Raw genomic sequence first — 25702 nt, 5'->3', positions numbered from 1 at the left:
GCGGCGAGAGCGAGAGCGGCTGGACCGGGCTGACACAGTTCTCGGTGACAGAAAGTGGGACTTTCCTGCTTGCTCCATGTGCTTTGCTTCCCCACATTCCAGTTGGGTTGGGAAAAGGCAGCTGAATTCACTTACACATTTCGTAAATGCCCTCATGGAAACTCTTCCGTGTTCATTCTGTTCAGTCGCAGAGAAACATCGCTCTGAGACCAAGTCTTTCAAAGAGAGGTCCAACAAGGGACAGAGGTCAGACCCAGCTACACAACAGCGGACTGTTACAAACAGGAGCCAGGGCCAAAAAAAGGGACCACAGTATCATCCAATTTTCTAAGCCTGAGCTGTTTGACTCACGGAAATAAAAGGATTTTATGTTCGAGACTTCAGGACCCATATGCTTTCCATCAGCCACAGGGACAAGACTTGCCCAGTTCCTGAAGGTCGAGCGGTTTCTGAACAGTGAGAGTTTGTTCTCTGCAGCATCCATCCTGTTAGGATTATTCAGTTTGGGCCTCGTTCAGTCCCGACATTTTGGGGGGAATATCTTGTGTTTTCCTTCTTGTTCCTTCATTGCCTCCGAGTCTGAAGGTTTGTGGGTTGAAGCCCCACATCGGAACTGTGTGCTCACAGTCTGGGTTGACACTCCAGCGCAGAGCTGGGGTAGAGCTGCATTGTTGGGAGGTGCCGTCCTTCACTCGCGATGCTAAACCGAGGTCCAGTCTCCCTGCTCAGTCGGACGTTAAAGATCCCATGGCACAACTCAAAACAAGAAGGGGGGTTTCTTTCTCTCCCGGTGTCCTGGCCAACAATCCCCCAAATAGAATTGGTCACTCGCTCCTCGGCTGTTTGTGGACTTCGCCGAGTGTAAATTGGCTGCCATGTTCACCCACAAAACACACCCTCACTTCACTTTAGAGTGAATCCCTACAGTTGAGAAGCATCCCACTTGGAGAAATGAGTGGGGGGTGGGGGGATTTGGAGCCACAGCAGGTTAACAACAACTTGCATTTACGCAGTGCCCTTTATGCATGGTCGTGTCTCGGAGCGCTTAACAGTGGCGGAACCTGACGCTGAGCCGGGGGAAAGGGAGGGAGGTGATGATCTGAAGATGGGGACGAGAGGGCAAGGAGGAAGGATTGACGGAGAGAGTTCCAAGGTCCTGGCCCGGAGAGGAGAAGTAACAACTCACCCATTTACCCATTTCTCAGAGGTCTCACTCTCACCTCAGAGACGGAGTGGAGTGTTCTGTGTAAAGAGCTAGAAGGTGGATTTCAGTGACACAGAATGTGCTCCCCGGCTCTAGCTGAGCTGGGAGGCTCTCGCAGGCTTGTAATTACCATCAGTGTGATTATCCTCGCCTCCAATCCCACCTTCCTGTCTCTCTTTTCCCTGAGCCAGCGCATCCTTTGTAGCCTGCAGCAGCTCTCCCCAGCTCGCAGATTAATCCCTCATCCCTGTGTGCCAACATCACAGCATCGATTCCATTTCTTATTCACTTTCTTCCCTTACAGTCTCTGTAACCAGTTTGATCAACTGTATGACTACACTGATAGAATATTTCACATCCTCCCCCTTGTACCCGGACCCTGCCTGTCTCTCCTGAAGGGGGCGACTCTTTATATACATTGGCCATTCAATGCAATACAAGTTGACATTTATATACTGTAGCACGTTTCATATAGGGAAGTCGTCCCAAGGCACCGGACAGTCTAAGGTTTGCACCCGAGCTGGGGTGGGGGTTGAGGAAACATAGGAACACGAGTAGGCCATTCAGCTCCTTGAGTCTGTTCCACCATTCTATTAGATCATGGCTGATCTGTACCTCAACTCCATTCACCCGCCTTTGCTCCAGATCTCCATGGTGGGGGGTGGGGGAGAGATAGCCAAAAGCGCAGCCAAAGAGGAAAGTCTTGAGGCAGACTGCCAATGGCAGGGCAGGGCAAGGGACACAGGCCAGTGCCCACCGAGCAGAGGGAGCGGAAAGGTGGGTATGGTGTTAAAGCTCAGAATGATCCCGACATCCACAGGCCACCCCATCAATGGTGGCCACTGGGCAGAAGCGGGGAACCTGCTTCTCTGGTGGGGGAGGCACTGGGCAGTGTGGAGCTTGACAAGAAGGACACAGGAATATCCCATTTATCTGTGGCCTGGCTGAGATCATGAGGCTGGCACGACACAACTGATACATCCACGGCCCACAAGGTAGCCAATAAAGGTAACAAGTACCACAGGTTGGATGACGTTGTCTCAGGTCCAGTGGGTGTCAGCCTGGCTCAGGTGGCAGCACTCTCACATCTGAGTCTAAAGGTTGTGGGTTCAAGCCTCACGTCGGGGACTTTGAGCTCAGTCTCGGCTAATGTTGCAGGTCAGTGCCGGAGGGAGCACTGTCGTGTCTGAGGTCTGTCCTGTGTGTTCAGGTGGATATTAACAATCCCTTGTGATGATTCAAAAAGAGAAGGGAGCTTTCTCTCTCTCTCTCTCTCTCTCCTGGTGTCCAGGCTGACAACGCCCCGGTCAAAATCACTCACTCGTTTTGTGGCTGTTTCCGAGACGTTGCCGTGCGCGAAAACGCAAAACACACAGTCACTACACTTCACAGCCAAATCCCGCGAAGCGCTTTGAGACGTCCTCCCAATGCGAGAGTCACGATACCAAATACGAGGATTTTTTTTCAAAAACAAAAGGGTTTTAGAAAGAACTACAAACAAATCAGCTCCCAAATTCAGACTGAATGTCAGAATGTTCCCCGGATCTGCGCGTTCTCAGGCCTGAGTTGTCTTGCGGGCTAAGACTCGGTGGAATTTGAGGCCTGGGGGGAGGGGGGGGATGGGAAACCTGACTGATTTTTTCCTTCCCCCCCCCTGCCGCCGCCGCTCCTGTTTTCTAGCCCAGGGGCACCGAGGCCAACCTCACACAGAGCTTTCACAAACCAGCGGGAGAAGAAGCATCGACACCAAATGAGAATGGAATCAAGAGAGAAGAGAGAGCGATGGAGCGAGCGAGTGGGTGGGTGATACGCGGATCACGTCTGATTTCTTTTAATGGTCGAAAAGCAAAAAAGGGGGGGGGGGGAGGGGGAAAAAAATTGCAGCCCTGAAACAAAGCAGATTTGCAGAGCGTATTGCGCGAAGAGTCTGACCGCTGCTTTAATCGGAGCCAGATGTTGCCAGTGTAACGGACGGTCCAAGGGTTTCTGTGGTGGCGGATGTGCGGATAATAATTGCCTGCATTTTTATCACAATCTTTTTGGGAGTGGAGAGAGCGCGGGAGGAGGCGGGCACAGACAGACAGACAAGACAGACAGACAGACAGACAGACAGATAGGCTGCAACGTTCCCCTCTCTCAGATCAAAAGGCAGCAGCTTTCAAAGGCTTTTTACACAAGCCTCAGTCAGAAGTGCCGGAGAAAAGGGTTGGAGTTTGCAGTGCAGTGAGATGCTGTAATTCAATAGTCCTGCCTGCTGCACACATCCCCAGAGGCTTTTTTCCATTACACAGACACAGCAGAATGCTGAAGCTCTCTTTCTCCTTCCTCCTCTCGTCTCCCCCTCCCCCACTTAGCAACGCCCCCCCCCCCCCCCCCCCCCCCACCACCCCCCTCCCCGCTCTCCTCCACCCACCCCCCACCAACCGGCACTGTGTAAATGTGTCCTTTCATCAATCTCTCTCTCGCTCTCTCCCCCCCCCCCCCCACCACTCCCACCCCACGCCTCACTCTTTCACATACACTCACGCTCATGTGTGCAAAATTCTCCATGCGCTCACGTGCTTTTAGGCGTGTACACACGCAACGAGCGGACCGACACACGTGCGCTGGCTTACAAGCGCGCCCGGGGCAGACAGGGTGCGTGTCTGTACAGGGCGATCGAAAAGTCATGATACCATAACTATGTCTAATAAGTCTTAAAGAAATCATGCTAATTATCAATGATTATCATTAAAATAAACGGCATCACGACTTTTTGGTCACCCCGTACACTCCTCACCTCTCCTCACAAAACCACAAGCTCCGTCTGGATGCAGAAGACTCTTTGGCCCATCCCAGCTCAGAAAACTCACCCCACCATCCATCTATCACAGCATCCAGCTGCTTTTTAAATGAGTCCCATTGTCCTGGCCTCAGCCACCCTTCCTGGTAACCCGATCCAGTCATTATTTACCCTCTGAGTAAAGAAAATCTTCCTGGTGTCTTGTCAGTGAAATTGCCCCATTCCATCTCTAAACCTGTGTCCTCTTGTTCTGCTGTCTTGGTGCTTCTGAAAGTATTGATCTGGGTTTACATTTTCAATCCCATTTAAAATCTTATCCACCTCTACAAGGTCACCTCTGAGTTGTTGTCTCTCAAGACTGAAAAAGCCCGAGCTTGTCTAATTGTTGCTCACAGCACATTCCTCCAACGCTGGGGATCAACCTTGTTGCTATCTATTCTAACCTATCCATCCTTGTCTATTCCAACCTCTCTTAACCCAATCCAGTCTATTTCTAACCCTCCTAACCAATCTAGTTTATTCCAAACTCTCTCAATCTATTCTAGGCTCTCCTAACCTAATCTATTCTAACATTTCCTAACCAAGCATTAGATGTTCCTTAACCTCAAGTCCAGTTTGGGAAGACAATTGAATAAATTTGGGAAGTAAGGGTTGCTCACAACAAGCTTGATATTTAAAAGGCAGTAGAGTGTAAGAAGAGAAGAATGAGGGAGGTGAGGAGTCCTGGAGAGTAGGAAAAAGGGAAGAGTGAGGGAGGTGAGGAGTCTGAACATAAGCAGAGACCGTGGAGTGATTTAAAGATGAGAACGAGGATGTTGCACTGATCGCTGAGGGTTGAGGAGCCAATGTCACTTGGATATTCTGGTTCTGAGACCTGGTTTGGTTGCTAACTGGACCTTGGCTCTTGCTCAGGGGAAACAGGAACAAAGAAGGAGAGAAGACTGAGAAACTGGTGAAAGAGAGAGAGAGAGAATGAAAGGCAAGAACCACAACCAAGAACTAATAAATGGCTGAATTGATTGAGTAGGTTAAGCTTTGGCCTCACTGTTTATCTGTCCTGAGGGCTTTTGGTGGATTGAAGATATCTCTTCCCTCTGCCAGCGCACCTGGACTTTGAAGTCCTAAAGCAGCTAATAAGGTGTAGGAAGATGTTCCCATGGTTACTTGTGTATCTCTCTGCCACTATTCATGTTCTGTTTCCTGGTCCTACAAAAATCTTCCTTTCAGCATTTCAGTACTATGAAACTCTCTCCCTCAATCCCTTTGCCTTGTCCCCACTCTCCCCATTTTCAGGTCGGACTTAAAGACCTTCCTGTTCGACTGTGACTGTGGTCACCTCCCCTCTCCCCTTGGCTCAGCATTGGGCTCCGCCAATGTTAACTGCTCTGAGACTCCGTCCGGCATGAAGGGTGCTATATAAATGCAAGTTATTGTTGTTGTTGCCTCAAACTGTTCGACTGTCACAGGCTGTTGCTGTCAGGTGTAGTGTCTGTTTCTCTCCTATCAATCTTCTCCTACCTACTCCCCCGCTCGCCCCCATCACTCAGCTAAATCGTCCCCCGCCCTCTCCGCGCCATCATCAGTGACCAAGGCCTTCAACTCCCTCGCCACTGAGATCTGGAACTCCTTCCATCTACCCCTCCATCTCACCCCATCTCTTTCTGACCTTCAGTTCCACTTCAAACCCTACCTCCTTGAACATGCTAATGCCACCATCCACCTCCCTGCCTCTCCTCTCTCCTTCCCCCCATCTTCTCCTTCCCCCCATCTCCCCCTTTCCCCCCATCTCCCCCTTTCCCCCCGCCCAGTGTTCAGCGCTGTCCCTGTGAAATACTCTGAGACATTGTCATACATGATAGGTGCTGTATAATTACAAGTTCTTCTAGGCAAACACAGTGGTGTTTAGTTCACCAGGAGCTCTGGATAACAATGAGAGCCAAGGCTTGGGGTCCCCAGTCTGTGTTGGGGTAACTGCTAGAATCTAACCAATTAAAACCACACCTTGCCATTGAGAGCACTGCCCAGCAAGCTTTCCTGCTGCTTGTCTAGCTAGGGCCACCCTCTCTGTTAGGGCTTTGGCTTGCAGTTGATTGGGAGGATTCCCTCCCCCAGACTGGTCTGCCCCTTCATGTCCTGCTGAGGAGCCAGGCTGGCTGTGCTGTCATCAGAAGTGACCTGGAGTATTGTAGACCTGCCCGGCTCAGCAACTGGACTAGAGACAGAGGGTGGACTCGATTCTAATATTCCGTTGCCAAACACGTCACGTTGGAGTCAGTTCAGCTCCAAGGAAACCCCACTTACTTCCCCCCCCCCCCAAGAAGGCTGGTAACTGTCCCCTGGTTTAGCACAGCATGGACCACCGCTGTTCAGTCTCAGCAGAGGCACTGATAACGTGGAAGCTGCAAGAACCATCTTTAAGAGTAATGCAAAAACACAGTCACTACACTTAACAGTGAATCCTGCGAAGCGCTCTGAGACGTCCTCCCAACTTGAAAGGTGCCGGATCAAATGCCGGCATTATTCTTCTTACTATGATTGTTAGTTCATTGTGTCTGGTATAAACGCTTTGACCCATCCCAGCGCTGAACAGACTGCTGCAACGTAAAACCCAACAAAGTCAATTGAGAAACCAGGGCAATAAAAGTTTGCGATGGTTTTTATTGTAAAAGTTTGTAAGATTGGAGTAGTAACTGGGAAATCAGCTAATCTCCAGACTGTATTCATAGAACAACATTGTCACCTACTGTAACATCTGGGCAACTGCAGGGACTGGGAAGAGCATCGGTTCATCAAAAGTGCAACGTCCACATTTATAACGAGATTTCTCAAACTTGTTCTTTCTCTTGTTTTATTTTTTAAGAGGGGGACAGGAGACAGCACGACAGGCCTTTGGAGATATTCTTTTCCTTCCTCGTGTTTTTTTCCTAAGGAAAAAAGATATTCCTTTTTATATAATTCCGTTAAAACGAATGGAAATTGGGGTTTGGCTGTGAGCTGGACTGTGCTCTAACCCCCAATCCCTGCCTCTGTCAGGTCTTCACGTGAGGAATGGTCGCTTGGGTAAGGTACTGGAGAGACCGAGGACACCCAGTGTCACACAGGAGGGGGAGCGGGAGGATGAATATATACTTGGGAGGTAAGATGTCAAATGCCCTTGTTGAACTCTGTGTCTTTGGCGAACCCCTGACAAGCCACGGTGCTCACCAAACAACATCTTGGCTCAGCGGCAGGACCTAGAACAGCAGATCAGTCACTGAAGGCAGGGAGTCATCCCACTCAGCTCCTGTTAACCCTGCAAGCCAAACCCTAATGGGTAGGGTGGTCCCAGCTGGACAAGCAGCGGGAAAGCTCGCCCGACAACAATATCAATGGCAAGCTATGTGGTGTTAGCTGGTTAGATTCCAGGAGTTACCCCAATGTGGGGTACCCAAGCCTTGGCTCTTGCCAACCTATGCCTAATACTTTTCGGAATTAGGTAAGCAGGATATGTCCCTCCAGGGAGAGAGTGCGTAGTCAGGCTGCAACTGGCCTCAGAACCCCTGGGTTAGGGAGGAGGGAATCAGCCAGCGCTCCCGCTCCTCTGACATAGTGATTTTTTGCTGAAATATCCAGGGTTAAAATGATGAGTGAGGGTGCAATAAAGTGGCAGGGAACTTGGTGAGGCAAATGGCCTCGTTTAGCACCTACGTTATTATGGCTCAGTTCAGACGCTGTTTTTAATGCTTCTACCAACCGAGCCGGAGGGGGGCCCATTGTCCACCGTTATAAGGAAATTCCCATTATCTAGGCCAGTTAGACAGAACCTGTGGGCACCAGCAGCTCTGCCAGCTCATTCCCTCTCTAACACTGGGTTATCTCACTCCGCAGCTGTGCAGCGTTTTCAAATAGCATTCGGGCAAAATACAGCCAATTCCGTCGTGTTCGCTAGCTGCGTGACCTTTAGCCCCGACCCTCAAAACCAAAACCTAAAATGAGCTATTTCTTACCTCGGCTGCCTAGCAACCAGCTATTCACGTGGTGACTGGTACGGGAGCCTGGAAGCTCGGTCGATGGGCAGCCAGCGTCGTGGGAATGCAGATTCCAGCCTTATTATGCTATCCTGACAGAGCGGTTGGGAAAATCTCTGCATTTTTCTCTGTGTCAAATGCGGATTAAGTCAAATTGAACACGTAAGAAATTGCAGGCATCTCGAAACAAATTTACTCTTTTCAAACTTGCGTGGACATTCGGTTCATATCTCGGTTTGCGTTGGTTACGTGGCATCCTGCAGCTTAGTGGTTAGAGTACTCGCCTCGCAAGCGAGAGGACCTGGGTTTGATTCCCGGGCAGGGCGAAACGTTGGGCAAGTTTCCTTACTCAGCACACCTGTGCTTACCTAGCAGTAAGTAGGAACCCCGTTGTTAGTCGATTGACGGATTGATTTTCCAGGGGTAATCATCCCCTCAAAAAAAAAAAAAATTGGTCACTCAATCCAGAACTGTTTGTGGGGACGCTGCTGTGCGCAATTGGCTGCCGCGTTTCTCCCACAAATTATAGTCAATTCACTTTACAGTATATTCTGTGAAAGGCTTTGGGACGTCTCGAAGACGTGATCAGGTGCATTATCAAATGCGCGGATTATTATCATCACACCGCAGAGAGCGATCAGCCAATCGACTAACGACCGGTGGTCCTAGTTACTGCTGGTAAACGGAGACGTGTGGAGTAAGGAAACTTGCCGGGTTCGCTCGCAAGTCAAGCGTGCTCAGCACCTACGCTGCGGGGCTCCACGCTATGGGAGTAGCAAGAGAGCGGGCGGCCTTGATACGGCAATGGGCAGGTCAGCTCGCTGGTTGTTATTGCTGCTGGTTTGAATCCCAGTTCGTGCTGAGCTTGATGTCTCAGCCGGAGAGATGCAACGAGGAGGCTGGCTTTCCTGTACCTGAGCGCCGTCCAGTGGCTGTGGGTGTGTGTGGCAGCCCGGTGGGGAGACTTCAGGTCCTCACTGCTTCACACCACCGCAACTTGCATTTATATCGTCCACTTCACAAGCGTAGGGTCCGGCCAGGGGTAACTGCTCGCGAAACCAGAACCCAGCCAGCAAGAGGGCCAGACCGTGCCAACGGGGAGAAAATAATTGAACGCAATAGGTTATTCAAAGAATATCAGAAAAGAATCGAACTTTTATTGAGTCAAAACAGCCATCCCCTCCGGTACACTCCTCCTACACCCTTAGTCCCCCTCCCCTCATGCTCCTTCCCACCCTAAGCCCTGCACCCCCTGATCCTTCTACACCCCATCTCCCCAAACCCCTCGAACTCTGCTCCCCAACCTCCACAACCCCACACATCCCCTCCAGGTACTTACACCCCGTTACCCCTTTCCCTACCCCTCTATGCTCTCCCTCGCCCAAATTTGTCCACACAATGCACAGTCACTCCTTTTGTTTTGCAGTATCTCATGTGAATTGCTTTCAAAGGCAGGACACCCAACGTGAAAGGCGATGTATCACATACAGGGTGACCAAAAAGTTGTGATACCATTACAATGTCCAATTAAGTCTTAGAAATTATTATTTTTAAATAGATAATAGTGTAGCTGAAAAAAGATTTTTTTGGTCACCCCGAATAAGGATTGTTTAGTCCTTACCAAATCACCCCAAATTCCTTATCCCCATCACCCAACACTCCCCTAAACCCCTTCCCCTCACCCCCATAACCTCCCCTCCCCTCCACCCCCATAACCTCCCCTCCCCTCCACCCCCATAACCTCCCCTACACCGCCTCTCCACCCCACCCTAATCCAACCCCCACCCCACCTCTCCCCCTCCCCCTTTGGCACTGGGATGGCCTGTGGGGTGGGGATGGCCTGTGGGGTGGGGGGGGGGTGGCCTGTGGGGAGGGGGGGGATGGCCTGTGGGTGGGGGGGGGATGGCCTGTGGGGGTGGGGGTGGCCTGTGGGGAGGGGGGATGGCCTGTGGGGAGGGGGGGGGATGGCCTGTGGGGAGGGGGGGGTGGCCTGTGGGGAGGGGGGGGGGATGGCCTGTGGGGTGGGGATGGCCTGTGGGGAGGGGGGGTGGCCTGTGGGGTGGGGGGATGGCCTGTGGGGGGGGGGATGGCCTGTGGGAGGGGGGGGATGGCCTGTGGGGTGGATGGCCTGTGGGTGGGGGGAGATGGCCTGTGGGGGGGGGATGGCCTGTGGGGAGGGGGATGGCCTGTGGGAGGGGGGGATGGCCTGTGGGTGGGGGGGATGGCCTGTGGGAGGGGGGGATGGCCTGTGGGGGGGATGGCCTGTGGGGAGGGGGGGGATGGCCTGTGGGTGGGGGGGATGGCCTGTGGAGGGGGGGTGGTGGCCTGTGGGTGGGGGGGGGGAATGATTCTCCTCCGGAACCAAGGATAAGGCCGGAAGCGGAAGTGCGCGCGGGGGGGGAGAGAGGAGGGACGGCTTCCGGTGTTTGAGGTGTGTTTGAGCGCGAGAAGGCGCTCCTCCTCCCCCCGCGGCCAGAGGGCAGGTCAGTGTGAATGGTCAGCCTCCCCCCCCCTCCGTGACTGCTTATTAACGATGGGGCAGCATCTATGGAGAGAGGCAAGTGAGTTAACGCTTCAGGTCATGACCTTTGATCGGAGATCAGAGATCAAAGGTCACGACCTGAAGCGTTGACTCACCTTCCACTCTCCATAGATGCTGCCTGACCCGACCCGACTGAGCGTTCCCAGAGGGGGAGAGGTGAGTGGGGGTGGGGGGTGGGAGGGGGGCGTTGGGGAGAGGAGACGGGAGGGGATTCATGCCAAAAGGGGAAGGGGTTTGGCGCCCCTCCCCGCCCCTCCCCCCCCCCCCCCCTCCCCGCCCCTCCCCCCCCTCCCCCCCCCCCCCCCATTATAATCCCTCAAGAGAAACTATTTTTCTAATCGGGTCACTTCAGTCCCACTCGAGGCCGTTGGCGCCCGATCGGCCGCCGCCTCTCGCCCACAGCGGGTCCCGCCACGCGCTGTGAGACGTCTCTGGAGACGCCGAAAAAGCGCCGTGTCCAACAAGGAGGGGCGTCGTCGTTATCAGCCTCAAAGCGCTGCGCGGGAGGCGGTGGCTGTGTCTTGTGGGCGAAGGCGTGAAGTGAATCGTCGTTTTTTTTTATCGGGGGTGGTGGGGGGGGGATGGTTTCGAATAGTGCCGCGGGAGCTTTAACGTCTGCCTGAACTGGTTCGGTGTAACAGGTCATCCGAACAGCGGGACCTCCCGACAGCGCGACACGCCCACAGCCCTGCGCTGGAGCGTTACTTGGACTGCGAGTTCAGAGTCCCAACGTGAGGCTTGAACCCACGAACCTTCTGACACATGAGGCATAAGTGCTGCCGCTGCACCAGGCCGGCCGGCCGGCCGACACACGTCTGCGTTCCAGGCATTTCTCAGTGTGATCCGGGCATCCAGAGTCATTAATTATTTAAATACACCTTGATTTTTTTTACCGTCAGTGTCCAGCCTTAATCGCTCTGCTTGGTTTCAGAGTGTGTTGCGTTCACCCCAGCTCCCCCACCCCCCCACCCCCCCCCCAGTGATTGTCGGGAGTAGCCTGCTTGTTAATGGTCCTTATGTGGGAGGATGAGAGATGGAAAGGGAATTAATGTGAGAATTTTGGCTCTGTGCGTGCTCAAAAATGAACTGCATGCAGTACATTCACTGCTTCATTTTTCCCCATTTCTGCTGCAGACAGAATGTCCTGCACTGAGTGAGATTGCAGACGAGAGGGAAAGCCACGCACAGACTCTTTGAGAGTGAAGACTGACAGCCATGTCCTATCTGCACGGATTCCGACGGATTATTTTTGAGTATCAGCCACTGGTCGATGAGATTCTTGATGTTTTGGGACTAAAGGAGACACCCAGGAAGGAGGCCGGGGACCCTGGGGACGGGTGAGTCACTGTCAGATTTCACCAGCTTCATTGTTTCTGTAGATGCATTCAAATTCTGGGGCTATCACCTCTGAGTCGGGATATTGTGACTTCAAGCCCCACAATGGCTGTCACTCTGGTTGGTGCAGGTGCTGCATTGTCCTCAAATGAGACATTGAACCAAGGTTTTCCGAGCTTCCAGATTAAACATCCACATTTGAAAAGAGCTGGTTGTTACTCCCGATGTCGTGGCCATCAATCCTCTGCTGTAATAGGACGCTTCCCTTATGGTGGGACCTTGCTGTGTGCAGAATCGCTGCCATGTTGGTTGCAAACAGTCACCACACATACCTGTGAGGTTCTTTGAGACGTTTTGAAATCTCAAAAACAAACAAAAGAATGCTTTGGCATTTTGTTCTGCTACCCCACTCCTATGTTCGCTTCCCCCTCTGCCCTGTGTTCAGCTAACACACGTCCACCACCCAATCCGCTCTACCATCAGTTGCTGAGCTTTCCAATTCTGTACCCCTAACGTCTGGAACTCTCTCCCCCCCGCACCCCCCTCCTACTGTGCCTCGCCTTTTCTCGATTTGTTTTATTATTATATTAAGTCTTGTCTAGGTTGGAGGTGCTCAAACATTGCCACAGCCCCCAGGACTCCGGAATGGTTCTGGAATCGGAGAAGAGATAGGTGTAGCTGTTCATAAGCCTCGGTGCTTGTTCCTGTTTCCCAGCGACCAGTCCTAACTCTCCCGCTCTGTATGTTTGGTTGCAGATGCGCGGAGGGCGGGGCCGGGTGCTCGGCTTTGCCGGAGCTGCTGGCGAGGGAGGCGGAGTCTGCCTTCTACACGGATGCCGTCAGCTACTCGCTGCTCAAAGTGGCTGAAGCCGGACGGGTCAGTGCTGCCGAGGAGCTGCTGTCACATGGAGCTGATCTGAGCTTCGAAGGTCAGTGTCGTCCCAGTGGGAGGACGGTCGGTGGCCAATAGGCGTGTGGGACGTGAAGGGGGGTGGGGAGGGAGATACGTGGGTGTGGAACTTTCCAGGTACAAGGAAATGTCCGTGTGTAGATGGGTGTACATATATGGAACTCTGCCTGGATACTGTTAAGCATGGGAACATGTCAGACCCCAGCTGAGCAAAACCAAAACCTGGCTGTGTGCGGGGTGGGAGGGGGCTGCTGTGTGTGGGTGGCTGCGGCTGTCACTCGTCGCTGTGCCACGCACACAAGGGGACATTCTAATGGCGTCACGTTGTTTCTCTCCGTCACAGATCCCGTGACATATTACACGTCTCTGCACGTGGCCGTGCTGCGCAACCAGCCCGATATGGTGGCCCTCTTGGTGCGGCGCGGAGCGGACATCAACAGGCGAGACCGGGTAAGAACCGTACCCTGCCGCGCTAATCCGGCCCCAACCTTGTGGCTGTGATGGACGCTGCATATAACCCGAGTCGTTGTCGGTGTTGCAGGTTCACCGGAGCAGCCCGCTGGATCTAGCGAGCGAGGAGGCGGAGCGAGTGCCGTGCCTGCGACGGCTCCTGGAACTCGGGGCCGACGTCAACGGCGTCGATAAAACCGGTCAGTCGCCCGTTCCCGGCTTTCTCTCCGGTTCCCGAGAGGTTTCTCTATCTGATTCCGTCTTGTTTTTTTTCAGGCAAATCCGCGCTGCTGCACGCCCTGGCCAGCAGTGACGGGATCCAGATCCACAACACACATAACATCCGGCTGCTACTCGAGGCAGGTAGGTTTCATCCACAAAATACACAGTCACTACACTATATCCTACGCTATCCTTGCTTCCATTTTCTCTCCATTTGGGTCTAATCCCCGGGAGTTGGAAGCAGCGAATCGTGCAGATACCCGGATCATTGCCAGGTCCCTGATCTGCCGTGAGTTGCTCTCTCTTTGGGCTGTAATCTGTCCACAATCTGACGTGATCCAGCATGGGTGGTCCTGTGAGGGTCATTGCGAAAGATCTGGAGACCTGTGGGATTCCTTCTTCACAATGCCTGCCTCTGTGTACGTGCCACCACACAGTATTGCAGGCATTGTAAAAAGAGGGGATTTCTAGGGTTCATGCCCACGAACTGTTCAAAGGCCACTCCAGCCTCACTCAGCCCTTTAATACATAAGCTGATCGAGTGATGCTGATCAGCTTGTAGATTTGATTTCCAGCATCACGTGTCGCTGTTTACTTTGTTCATGTAGATGAGAGGATGGAATTCAGCACCAACACTGCCATAGGTTAGAGACAGTAAAGCTCCCTCTGCACTGTCCGTCCATACACCCAGATTAGCGACAGCACGGGACAGACACAATAAAGCTCCCCTCCTACACTGTCCGTCCAAAAAGTTAGTGTTGGAAAAGAGATGGGAGATCTCATTTCATGTCTTGGCCAATAAACCTGCAGATAAAATTGAATGTTCATTTTACGGCTATTTGTGAGATCTGGCTGTGTGCAAATTGGCTGCTGTGTTTGTTTGTTAATAAAAACATTGACAGCAATGCCACGTGAGGCTTTGGTTGAGATATTTTGATGTCCCCGAGCGCTGTGTCAGACGGAAAGGGACTCAGTAATGTTCTATTGCAGGCGCTGACGTCAAAGCCACGATGTCGGATGGTGACAATGTCTTCACGAATCTGATCTTCCTGTTGGGGGAGACGGAGGGCAGAGAGCCGGAGGAGACAGCAGCCCTGCGACAGTTCTGTTTGGAAGCCACACAGTTGCTGCTGAGTCACTCGGCTGAGCCGAACGCCTGCCCACCCGAGGAGTCCCTTGTCTACGTCTGCATTAACCAGTATGAAGTCCACCTGCCATTGCTGCGAGCGCTCCTGGACTCTGGGGCCTGCTGCTACTGCCCACAGCATGGCCCTTCCTGCTGGTCTGGTTTCACCCTCGTCTTTGAGAGACTCCGCGTGTTGATGAACTGCTCGGACTCCGGCATAACCCATACAGACGCCTTGTGCCGAGCAGAGACTGCTCTCGAGCTGATGGTGGGCAGTACAGCTCACCCCAAAATACCTTCAGGTTGGAAGGTTATACCCTCAGCTTACCCTGTCCACACAGAACATGTCCTTGGACTCTACAGATCTCTGAAGCTGATGGGGAGTTCTCCAGCTACACTGAAACACCTCTGCAGGGTATCCATTAAATGTCTTCTGCGGCCCGTGCCCTTAGATGCCAAAGTGAAAGCTTTGCCTTTGCCAGACCGACTGAAGTGGTTCCTGCTATTGGAAAATGGCAAGGGGGCGGAGGAGGAGATTCAGTGACGATGTGAGAGGAGGCACAGATGCAGCTGTTGGAGATTGTGTGTGAGAAGCTGACTTTTCCATCAGCTATAGGACAGCAGAGCCTCAGCTTCTCACGCTGTTTGGGCCACAAGCACCCATTTGCTCTTGCACACAATCTCACATCCAAGCAGTCAGCAGCGTGGACGAGAGGCTTGTGGAAACATTGCACAAGTGAAATCAGCGTCGTGTGCCACTACTGTCAAGCACTCTGGGACGCTACCCCTCGTGAGAGGTGCTACATAAATGCAAGTTGTTGTTGTTGCACTGGCCTGGTCTGTGGTGTGCTGCTGCCAGCTAGCACTGCAAAGACTTTTCATTAACAGTGAGTTCTTGCTATGAGAATGGGAAATTCTTCCCTATAACTGATTTCTCTTTTGTTTCCACCTTATTCCCAATCCCTGCAATTGTGAGCAGATTGTTAGGGAAACGCGTGTGGTTGGGGGGTGGGGGCTCTGAGTTAGCTCCACAGCAGATGAGCTGGTGGGGATGGAGCCCCCAAGTTCTAGCTGTTAGTGAGATTGGTTGCTGACACAGCATTGCTTGGTTCTCCCTGACCAGTGCTTCCCTTGCGATGGCTCTTTGATTTGTGAATAATTCAATGAATTGGTTCCCCCATTCTCCTCACTGTTGATTTCTCTTCCGAACATAAAGGGATTTCTCTCCAGATGGCTCATACTCTTTCCTCCGCGCGCTCACTGTGGCCAGCCTACTGCATGCTGACTATCCCGCTCTGTGCTGTCACTCAAGTCTGCGAGAGCAGCCTGTGGGGAACAGCTGACAGCACAAACCAGGGATCAAACCTGGGACCTTCCTGACCTTGCTCCTGAAATAACAGCAGCCGAGGCTGGGAGATATGCTTGAACGTCAGGCTGTTTGGCTCCTAATTCCGCCATGATTATTTCAGGACTGTAGTTGTTGCATTTGCATGTCATTGCACTTTTCCTTTGAGAAACAGTGGCAACTCCAAAAAGGCTCTGGGATAATGTGATTGGATATTTCAGCTGCTTCGGAGAGGGATTATTTCAGGCTTTTTCCTTTGAGTCTATGTAGACACTGCAATTACAACTCGTTCTTGTTGATTTGTGCTGTTGTAGCTAACTTTCACAAATTTTTTGTACAGTTTTTAACATTGTATTTGACGCTCTGTGGGAGCTCTCAAAATGACTTCACAATATTTACAGCAATGCTGAAATAATTGACACTCCGCATTCTACATAATTATATGTAACTTCAAAATGACCAGAATAAGAGAGAAGCATGAGAATACTGTTGGTAAAAGGTGCCAGGCGTGAGGAACAAACTACCAGCACAGCGAGGGGTTCATAAAGGAACCAGGAAAAATCTGGAAATTAAAAGGATTCATGGTTTATAGAATCTTACAGCATGGAAGGAGGTCATTCGGCCCATCGTGCCTGTGCTGGCTCTTTGGGAGAACCATCAAGTAATCCCACTCCCCGCTCTTACCCCGTAGCCCTGCAAATGTTTCCTTTTCAAGTACCTATCCAATTCCCTTTTGAACTCTGCTTATTAATGATGAGATGAAAATAATGTTTTGGAAAGCTGGACTGGAGTAACTGCTGCTATGCTGCTGGAGTGAGAGGCGAGTCTTCCTCTGGGATCGGTCTCTCCTGGGGTATCTAACTGGTCTGTACTGTGTGAGGGAGTCTGCTCTAGCCTGGCCACATTTGATTCGAGCCTATGTCCATTACTAACAGGGCATCCTGTGCCATAGATAGGTGTCCCCCTGGCTTGGTTGGTAGCACTCTTACCTTCGAATTAGAAGATTGTGGGTTCAAGCCCCAGATTGGGATTTTGAATTAGGCTGTCACTCCCAATACCGTGCCAGGGAAGCATCGTGTTGTCAGAGGTGCCATCCTTCAGCTGAGATATTAAACCAAGGCCTATCTATTCGTTCAAGATGATTTGATATCCCATCACACTTTTGGAAAGGAAGTTTCTTGCCAACAATTCCCCAGGTAAAATTAGTAATTTACTTCATGGCTGTTTGTGCGACATCGCTGGGCAAAATTGGTTGTTGCATTCACCAACAATTAGTCAGACTTCCGAAACACTTAAGATATTTCAATGAGATAAGGCACAATATCAATAGCAAGTTTATTGTCTGTAATGTGAGTAACTGAGGTAGTTAACTTGTCCTTTGCCCCGTAGCACTGCTGAATGTTGTTGCACATACACACTGAAGAAAATCACCCATGTTGCATTGTATTTACAATCTTCCCTTTTAAAAATCCTGAATGTTTTCACCCTCTGTAATGCTTTGCTCTTACTAACATGCTTGAAGCTGTATGAATGACAGAATATTCCAAATTTTTATATCTTCAGAATGTAATGCTCATTGTGAAAAGAAATGACAACTTAATGTAAATTGCTGTATGCTAAAATATTTGTATTTAGTCTTTATTTTAGGGCAGCCTGTAACAAGTAGCACCTCAGATTTACTTTCCCAATCCCTGTTCTGGATCTCAGGTGTGTTATGAGAAGATGCCCAAACTAACTCATTGATAGAGTAGGTAATTTTGGTAGCAGTTATGGAGGAGCACACTTATCTCTGGCTGATAAGAAATCTCTGCAAACAGTTGTGCTCAGCTAACCGTGCCACCGTCAGGGGCCAAGCTTGCAGCAACAATACCCCTCTACCCATCTGTCTGGCCCTCTGTCTTTAAATCACACCTAAATACCTACATCCAAAGCAGGATCCTCCCCCTCACCATTCTTCACAGGCCTCAGCTGAAAAGCAGTTTCGTTCCACGATGTTGATATGTACCTCAGTATGAGTCAGTGTTTTCAGGGGGAATGGGTGAGGAGAGAGAAGGAAGAGAGACTGAATTCACATTTCTAATGTGTTCTGCTTGTGTTAGGACACCTGATGGACCTTTACCCCGAGCACAAACCTACCACTGCAAAAAAAAACACAGCCACAGATTTCATATTTTTACTAAACAGTTTATTTTTAATTCCTGAAAAGCAGAGGTGGCTTTGGTTTTTTTTAAACAATAAGTTATTATAATGTGATAAATTGTGCCGTTTAAAAGTGGGACCCAAGCTCTGAGGCAGCAGCAGTACAGGATCCTCCTGAAATTTAGAATGTTCACTCTCACAGCACCCCAGCCAGGGGCTGCAGAGGGGAATGCCATAAGATCTCAAGAATTGTTGAACCCTCTGCACTGATGCTGGCTTCATTCTCCTCAATACAAGCTTCCTGATCTCTGTCAGGGCACCAGGCATGAAGGAAAGGAAACTCATTAAATTGGTCATCTCAGCATCTGGAACAGCCTGGGAGCAAGTTACCTGGTAACCTCTGGGTTTGGAAGTGCAGCTTGGCAAGAGAGGAGAAGAGAAGCCAACAGAAATAATGGAAGCGTTCCAGGGTTCTTTTCCATTGAGAGTGATTGGGCGTTTTCAGTGCAGATTTAACCTAGAGTGAATCAGGGAAGTGAAGTTTGAAAATAAGAATCTCCTAAAAATGACAGACCGAGGCTCAGATTAAACTGAAGGCAAATGAGTTTTTTTTTTGGCATGACAAGCTAGTTATCGCTCACCATTATGGAGAGTTCAGGACCTCAGTTTGTGCCCTTGCTCACAGATTAGTCCAGTCATTGGAAAGATTGATCCAGCCAAAGGCAGGCAGCGAGAGTTGTGTGCTTCTGTTCAGTGTTTGATGTGATGTTCTGTGGATTCCCCTCCCCTCCCCCCAAGCTCAGACACAGGAGCTCTGCTTACAAACGCTGCTCTTTATGAATGGTTAGCTGGGCCTCATGGCGAGGCTGTACACCTGGTAAATCTCATCGGGGAAGTTGTCCTGCTTCTCCTCGGCCAGCATGCTGAGCCCCGCCAGTTTGATGATTTTGCGGAGGGTCCCGAGGTCCCGGCACACGCTGCTGTCCACCTCGTCCATCACCAGGCCTTCCTGGGTCACGTTGTCCTTGATGCAGATGATTCCGTTTGACCGAAGACCCTTTTTGCATCTCTTCAGGAACTGGGTGAGGTGCTCGTCCGTCAGGTGTCCTAACACAAGCAGAACACATTGGAAATGTGAATTAATTCCTTACTTCATCTTGTTCCTCGCCCATTCCCCCGAAAACACTGACTCATACTGAAGTACATATTCATGGCTCCACAGCCCATTTTCCTCTATAAACTCAGTTAGTAGGTTATTCAGCAATGGAAGGTATCACAGCTGAACATCATCCTGTCGTCATCTAGATTCATACACTTACCTTCCAGCAAAATAGTCTGGATAAGGATTGGAGCTGATTTTCCTAGCCCGGGGAGTGGAAACTGAGGAGAGATCTATTTTTTATGAAACACTTTTTATGGCTTGGCACTGCACCACTTGGCCACCTTGCATTGAAAATACAATACAATTTATACTTAAATAGCACCTTTTAAAAGGTGCTATTTTACATTCACAATGCTTGCTGGCTGGCAAACGTGGCAGCTAATCTACACCAGCAATATCCCGTAAACAATGAGATGAGCAACTAATTCATTTGAAAATAGGCTAGGGGATTTGGATGGGGAGCAAACAGAAACAAGGAGAAAAGAAAAAACAGCAGTAAGGTAGTCCCTTTAAATCCACCTGAATCACAAAATGCAGATACCTAAACAAATAGCACAATTAACAATGTAGGGTCATTCACACAGGATAGATGTGCTGTACAAGGATGAAATTGGACGCCAAGCAAGGAGGAAGAGGACCATAGGTGCAGTCAAAGATGTGGGTCTTAAAGTGGGATTTAAAGCTAGATAAAGCAGGGGTGAGGTGGAGGGATTGAGGCAGGGAGTTCCAGAGATTAGGTGTAGTGGCTGAAGGCACAATCACCGATGGTGGCACAGACAGGTCAGGACGCACAGTAAGTCTGTGTCAGAATGAGGTGGGATCAGGAATTTTAAAAATATATACTGTAGTCTTAGACTGGAAGTCTCAGGCAAATTGTGGATCAAAACTACAAACCAGCAACACTGAAGCATATAGTCTTCCCGAGAGTTCAAAGCGGAGGACACATTGTTGGAGTAACAGAGGCAGGTCACGGCAATCAACCATTTATAGCTGATCTTTGCATGCTTCATCCCAACACTAAATGCGGGTGGGGGAGTGTTGCAGCGGACAAAACTCAACTCAAGATCTGACGCGGTGATAAGCTGGAAGATATTGTACAACCTACCTATTACCCATTGGATCCAGATGACGTCATAGCGCTGGGACTGTGGGGCAAAGAACTGGAGGCCGCAGCAGAAGTAGTTCTCCACGCGCTTTCCGTCTTCCCCCAGGAACACTTTAGCCTTGGCCAGGAAGCTCTCAGTCACGTCCACCATGTCAACCTTTTTGAACATGGGCAGCAGCAGACGCTTAGTTATCCTTCCAATGCCCGCGCCGCAGTCCAGTGCCAAATTAGCCCCCACTTTGCCAGCGCCGTCCTGTGGCAGACAGAAGGGAAGAGATTTCAAGGGTGAACATTTGGGTTACAGCTACATTAGTTTTTTTAAGTTTTACTAATAACTGCGGTTTCTCCACTTTGTGGTTCAGGCTGCTATACTATTTCAGAGAAATAATTTTTTCTGCTGGTTTCTATTTCCCTCTTCAACCAAATGTAACCTTTTTCAAATGAATCATCTCATTGTTTAAGGGTCGCTTTTCACACACATTAGCTCCCACATTTGTTCTATAACAATCAGTTCATTTCTAATTAATCAGAATCGTAGAAACTACAGAAGAAGGCCATTTGGCCCAGCGCGTCAGTGCTGGCTCTTTTGAAGAGTGATCCATTCAATCCCATTTAACTGCCTTTTCCCCTATAGTGATAGTTTACTTTTTAAATATTTATCAGTTTTCACCCTTTTGAAAGCTAATATTGATTCCGCCTCAACCACCACTCCCGGTAAGGTGTGTGAAAACATTTCTTAATAAAAGTATTATTATTATTTCTCCTTGCCTCCCCATTTGCTCATTTACTAACTATCTTAAATTGATGCCCTCCATTTACTGACTCACCAACCAGTGGAAATAATGTCCCCCAATTGTCCATCAAAACCCCTCATTAATAATAATCCCTCCAAAATCAAAAACAATAATAAATTGGTCATTTTCAATCTACAACTGTTTGTGGGACATTGCTGTGTGCAATTGGCTGCCGCGTTCGCCCACAAATATACAATTCACTTTACAGTGTGTTCTGTGAAGTGCTTTGGGACGTCCTCCCGACGTGAAAAGCGCTATATCAAATGCACGGATTATTATTATTATTTTAAAGACCTTGATCAGGTCAGCAATCAATTCTTTGTTCCAAAGGGAAAACATCCCAGTTCCTTCAGTCTCTGCCATATCACTCTGCCGGTATCATCCTAGTAAATCTCTGCACCCCCTGTATCACTTCGACAACCTTCCTACAGTGGAGCGACCAAAAACTGGACACAATAATCTAACTGTGGTATAACTAACGATTTATATAAGTTTATCATTGCCTCTTTTTAAAAATATTTTTATACATCTATTTACTAGGCTACAAGAGCCTGTAACTCCCATCCTCTCCACTGGATCCCCACCCCTGAACGTATTGAGTTCAAGATCCTTGCCTTTGAATCCCTCCACTGTAATAATTTGATCACTCAATGTTCGACTGTTGTGGGATACTGCTGTGTGCAACTGGCTGCTGCATTTCACCTATAAAATATACTTTACAGTATATTCCGTGGAACGCTTTGAGACATCTCAACGCCGTGATAAGGCGCAGTATCGAGTGCAGCCCATCATCGGTAGCCAGGCTTTCAGTCTATCTGTAACAACTCTCTGAAACTCCATCCTGGAGCCCCTCTCTCCCTTCAGCTCCCATCCCCCAGTTCAGGTGCCAAACTAGGATTGTTTAGTGCCTTAAGGTATCCTCCCTGTGTGAAAGATGCTGTATAAATGTACATTTGTATTATATAAAATCAAGCATTCCATTTGCTTGCGTGACAGCTTTGCACACCCCCCTTCCCACCTTCAAGCTTCTGTAAATATATTATGCAAAGCTCTTCAAGATGCTTCTTTGACACTAAACATGCCTCGTGGCTTTTCTTTTTATATGACTCACCCCAACAAATCGTTGAAGGAACTTCTTAGAGGAGTTAATATCTATGTTGGAAATGTGCCCATAGCCCCCCAACATGCCATCCACTGTCGGAGGAATATTTTTCCAGTACTTCTGGGCTTTAGAGTAGAACGCCACCTCGTCATCAACCACTTCCGTAGTCATGATGTACGACTTTAATGTCACTGGGTGAGTCAACTGAAACATAGAAATAAGAATTAGATCATATGGATTAATCGGGAGGATGTCCCAAGTACAGGAGCACCATCAAACCCAACAGGTTTTGAAATCTGTGCACCACAAAGTAAGGTGTGAGGTTTGTCAGTTATAGCCCCAAACACTGCCCAGTTACATTCAGTTAACTCAGCAGGCGTGGCCACGGGACTTTCCTGGTCTGTGCAAGTTTCTCACGAGGTGCTAGTTTTACCAATTGAGTCATCGGGAAGCAGTACAAACAGCTTTGAATTGACAATGTGGCCTATCAACCCTGAATAAATATAAATCCGAATCTCAAAACCTTCACCAACAAAGGCAGAGTTCAATCAAAGCCAGTGTGTTGTGAGAAAAGTGGCTCAGGGGTTGATCCATTAATGCAGCGTGCAGCCACAACAATAGGAGAAAAATCTGAATTCACTGAGCGGAGTGTATTTGTGGTCACGTTTGACCTGACAGTGAGAAGCCCAGAATTCAGAACGACTAGGGAACTCAGACAACTTTTTAAATAGTCTGACAGGTTAAACAGCTGTGGATGAAACAGGTGGAGAATAACCCCCTGCTGCCTTTTCAAGGAACCACCAGCCCCATTCTAAAAATTCACCAACTATATTGGGAAAGCTCACCAATACCCCTCTTCAATCTGTCAGCCTCTCGCACCAGAGGGGAGCTTAATTAAGAACACATTCAAGCATTGAAACATTTTGACCTTAAAAAACTGAATTTCCTCAGCAGCATAACACATGCCCTCAGTATTCTGAAGAGAACATTTTAGTCTTCAAGGGTTATGGTCACTCAACAGAGCACGAGATACTCAATAAAACAAGGAGAGCTATTTAAAGGAGGTCGGTGGGGGGTGGGAGTTGTGCGAGTGTTTGATTTCAAATTTTCGTGTGGAACAAGTACGTTCCGAGGGTTCCAGCCAGGGGGGGGNCTCATGACAAACCTCCTTCCATCCCACAGCATCATTTTGACCAAGATAGCTCAGGACAGACGATAGGCTTTGGAGCACATTGTGGACCAAGTCTTACCAACTTGGGATTCATCTAGTCCCTTCAAAGCAATAATTTACATTTATGTAATGCCTTTCAAGTGGGATAACAGTGAATTCACAGAAGCAGTGTCGGGCATCGAACAAGGGGGGGGGTTAGGTGGAATTTAAAGGCATTAGAGGGGGCAAGACAAGGTTAGGGGGAATGAGACAAAGACAGGGTAGGGGGAGCCAAGTCAGAAACTGGGACAGAGGGGGACTAGGTAGACAACAGGGCAGGGAAGGGGTGGGGGGGGTGTGGACGAGGCAGAAAGTAGGAGGGGGGGAACACAAGACAGAGCAGAGAGGGGAATGTGATAGAGGGGGGAATTAGAGAGAGGAAGGAACGAGACAGAGAGGGGGGTGGGTGGGGCAAAGGCGGAACAAGCCTGGGAGTGGGGCAAAGGGGGGAACAAGGCAGAGAGTGGGGGAAAGGGGGAACAAGGCAGAGAGTGGGGGAAAGGGGGGAACAAGGCAGAGAGTGGGGGAAAGGGGGGAACAAGGCAGAGAGTGGGGGAAAGGGGGGAACAAGGCAGAGAGTGGGGGAAAGGGGGGAACAGGGCAGAGAGTGGGGGAAAGGGGGGAATAAGGCAGAGAGTGGGGGAAAGGGGGGAATAAGACAGAGTGGGGCAAAGGCTGAGGGGTAGTGGCTGAGGGTCAGTAGCATAGTCTTTAACTGGTTCTTACACTTCAACATCCTCTTAAGTGTTAATATTAAAGCCCCAATAATCATTACGGCACGTGCCGAGGTTGGGGGGACACCCTCCCACCCACCCGAGGCGTCAGCGCTGCGGTCGCCCCTCGGCGAGGCAAGAGTGTGGGGGGGCGCTCAGCAACGCCCGGAGCCCAGCCTGGGCCCACAGGGGACGGGAGGAGAGAGGGGGGGGAAACGGGCGCTGCGGCAACTTTCCGGGCCCGGAGTGCGCCCCAGAGCCGGAGACTAGAGTCGGATGCTACACCCCGGCCCCGGGGCCACCCGAGCGGCGGCGGCGGCGGCTAAATCACCGCCCGTGTTTTGGCCGTCGCTCTGGCGACCCCCGAACGGGCGGGAGCGCTCCCCACCCGAGCGGGATATTCAAACCCTAACCGTCTCGGTGTGGCGCGACGGGAGTCACTGACCTGCTGACTGACTGACCGGCGGGCGGGCGGGCGGAGTGTCCACCTCACCTCAGGCTAACGGTCGCTCGAAACGGCGGCGGCTGCGGCGGCGGCCCCGCGAGCAGCGCGCGCCATGGCCGGCGTCTTGGCAACGTGCGTCACGACGTCATGACGCCTTCCCGCCGGCTGCTACCGGATTGGACGGCGGGGTTCACGCCCACTTTTGGCCATTTGACTCTCTATATATATATATATAATGATGAGACGCGCCGCCATTTTTTTTTCACCCCCTGTGGTGGTGTCGGTTTTTTTTCGCGTGGAATGCAAATGGCTCGTTGGGCAGGTGCCTAATTTCTAATTTTGTCATTGACCGCGACAGTAACAATGGTTCGCTCTGACCCCGCGCCTCATCACGTGCACACAACGCGCTTCACAGGCCACAAAGCGCTGCGCCTGTGTATTTTGCGGGCGAAACCCGGCAGCCGGGTTCGCGCACGGCGGTGTCCCGCGAAAGAGCCGCGGATTGAGTGGCCAATTTTATTCGGGTGATTGTCGGCCAGGACGTGGGGGCCGCTCTTCTTTTCGAACAGTGCTGCGGGATCTGTAACGTCCACCTGAACGGGCAGACAGTCTTAGCGAAGGAAGGCACCTCCGACAATGCAACCCCCACCCACACTCACCCACCCAACCTCCAGCACTGCAATGGAGCATCATCTCTTGGACCGCGTGATTCCAACCTTCGAGATGCGCCTCGAACCCGCAACCCGGTGACTCGGGAGGCGAGAGTGCCACCACTGAGCCAGGCTGACGCATCATTTAAACCCGCAAAACGTTTTCTTCCCCCCCCACCCACCCCCACCACAACCTCCCTTTTGTAGACCTTTTATTACCCGGTTTCAAAAGTACAAATCTAAATCAGGTGAAACATAATATTGGGCTGTTTCGGGAGAGTATTTGGTGAACTTCGGGCTATAAACAGATTGTGGGTGGTCGCTATCCTCCCTCTCCCCTCCCCCCTTCCCCCCCCTCCGGATCATGTTCTTTTCAAAGATAGCACCACCTTAAAACCATACAATAACATGTGACAGTTTATTTGCATGTTGTGACTATGGAGGAGGGAAAGGGACCGG

General features: G+C 50.5%; 2 protein-coding genes across 6 annotated transcripts; one reads left to right on the top strand and one right to left on the bottom strand.

Moving 5' to 3' along the window:
• Positions 1 to 2983: 2983 nt before the first annotated feature.
• asb6 (ankyrin repeat and SOCS box containing 6) lies at positions 2984 to 17693 on the top strand. 5 transcript variants are annotated; one of them, XM_042337404.1, is made up of 7 exons: positions 2984 to 3003; positions 11670 to 11872; positions 12627 to 12799; positions 13124 to 13230; positions 13322 to 13430; positions 13507 to 13593; positions 14443 to 17693. In XM_042337404.1, the coding sequence occupies exons 2-7, from the start codon at positions 11751 to 11753 to the stop codon at positions 15120 to 15122; spliced, it is 1278 nt and encodes a 425-aa protein (XP_042193338.1). In that variant the 5' UTR covers positions 2984 to 3003; positions 11670 to 11750; the 3' UTR covers positions 15123 to 17693. The 5 variants fall into 5 exon arrangements, with proteins under 5 accessions (XP_042193338.1, XP_007901043.1, XP_042193337.1 ...); XM_007902852.2 differs by lacking the exon at positions 2984 to 3003 and adding an exon at positions 7066 to 7122; XM_042337403.1 differs by lacking the exon at positions 2984 to 3003 and adding an exon at positions 10394 to 10424.
• Positions 17694 to 18112: 419 nt separating this feature from the next.
• Positions 18113 to 24712, bottom strand: ntmt1 (N-terminal Xaa-Pro-Lys N-methyltransferase 1). The gene is made up of 4 exons (XM_042337406.1): positions 24594 to 24712; positions 22235 to 22429; positions 20330 to 20582; positions 18113 to 19169 (listed from the first exon to the last, which is right to left on the bottom strand). The coding sequence occupies exons 2-4, from the start codon at positions 22394 to 22396 to the stop codon at positions 18907 to 18909; spliced, it is 678 nt and encodes a 225-aa protein (XP_042193340.1). The 5' UTR covers positions 22397 to 22429; positions 24594 to 24712; the 3' UTR covers positions 18113 to 18906.
• Between the last annotated feature and the right edge of the window lie 990 nt (positions 24713 to 25702).

The sequence above is a fragment of the Callorhinchus milii genome, unplaced genomic scaffold, assembly GCF_018977255.1.
Source record: "Callorhinchus milii isolate IMCB2004 unplaced genomic scaffold, IMCB_Cmil_1.0 Scaffold8, whole genome shotgun sequence".
Taxonomy (NCBI): domain Eukaryota; kingdom Metazoa; phylum Chordata; class Chondrichthyes; order Chimaeriformes; family Callorhinchidae; genus Callorhinchus; species Callorhinchus milii.
Note: the sequence above shows the minus strand (reverse complement) of the source record. Positions and strands in the feature narration are given on the sequence as shown.

Coding starts and splice junctions, on each gene's coding strand:
- asb6 (XM_042337404.1), top strand. CDS start 11,751: ATGTCCTATCTGCACGGATTCCGACGGATTATTTTTGAGTATCAGCCA. Junction 11,873..12,626: donor GCCGGGGACCCTGGGGACGG/GTGAGTCACTGT, acceptor GTTTGGTTGCAG/ATGCGCGGAGGGCGGGGCCG. Junction 13,594..14,442: donor CCGGCTGCTACTCGAGGCAG/GTAGGTTTCATC, acceptor GTTCTATTGCAG/GCGCTGACGTCAAAGCCACG.
- ntmt1 (XM_042337406.1), bottom strand. CDS start 22,396: ATGACTACGGAAGTGGTTGATGACGAGGTGGCGTTCTACTCTAAAGCC. Junction 20,583..22,234: donor TCCTTCAACGATTTGTTGGG/GTGAGTCATATA, acceptor TGTCTGCCACAG/GACGGCGCTGGCAAAGTGGG. Junction 19,170..20,329: donor CTGGATCCAATGGGTAATAG/GTAGGTTGTACA, acceptor TGCTTGTGTTAG/GACACCTGACGGACGAGCAC.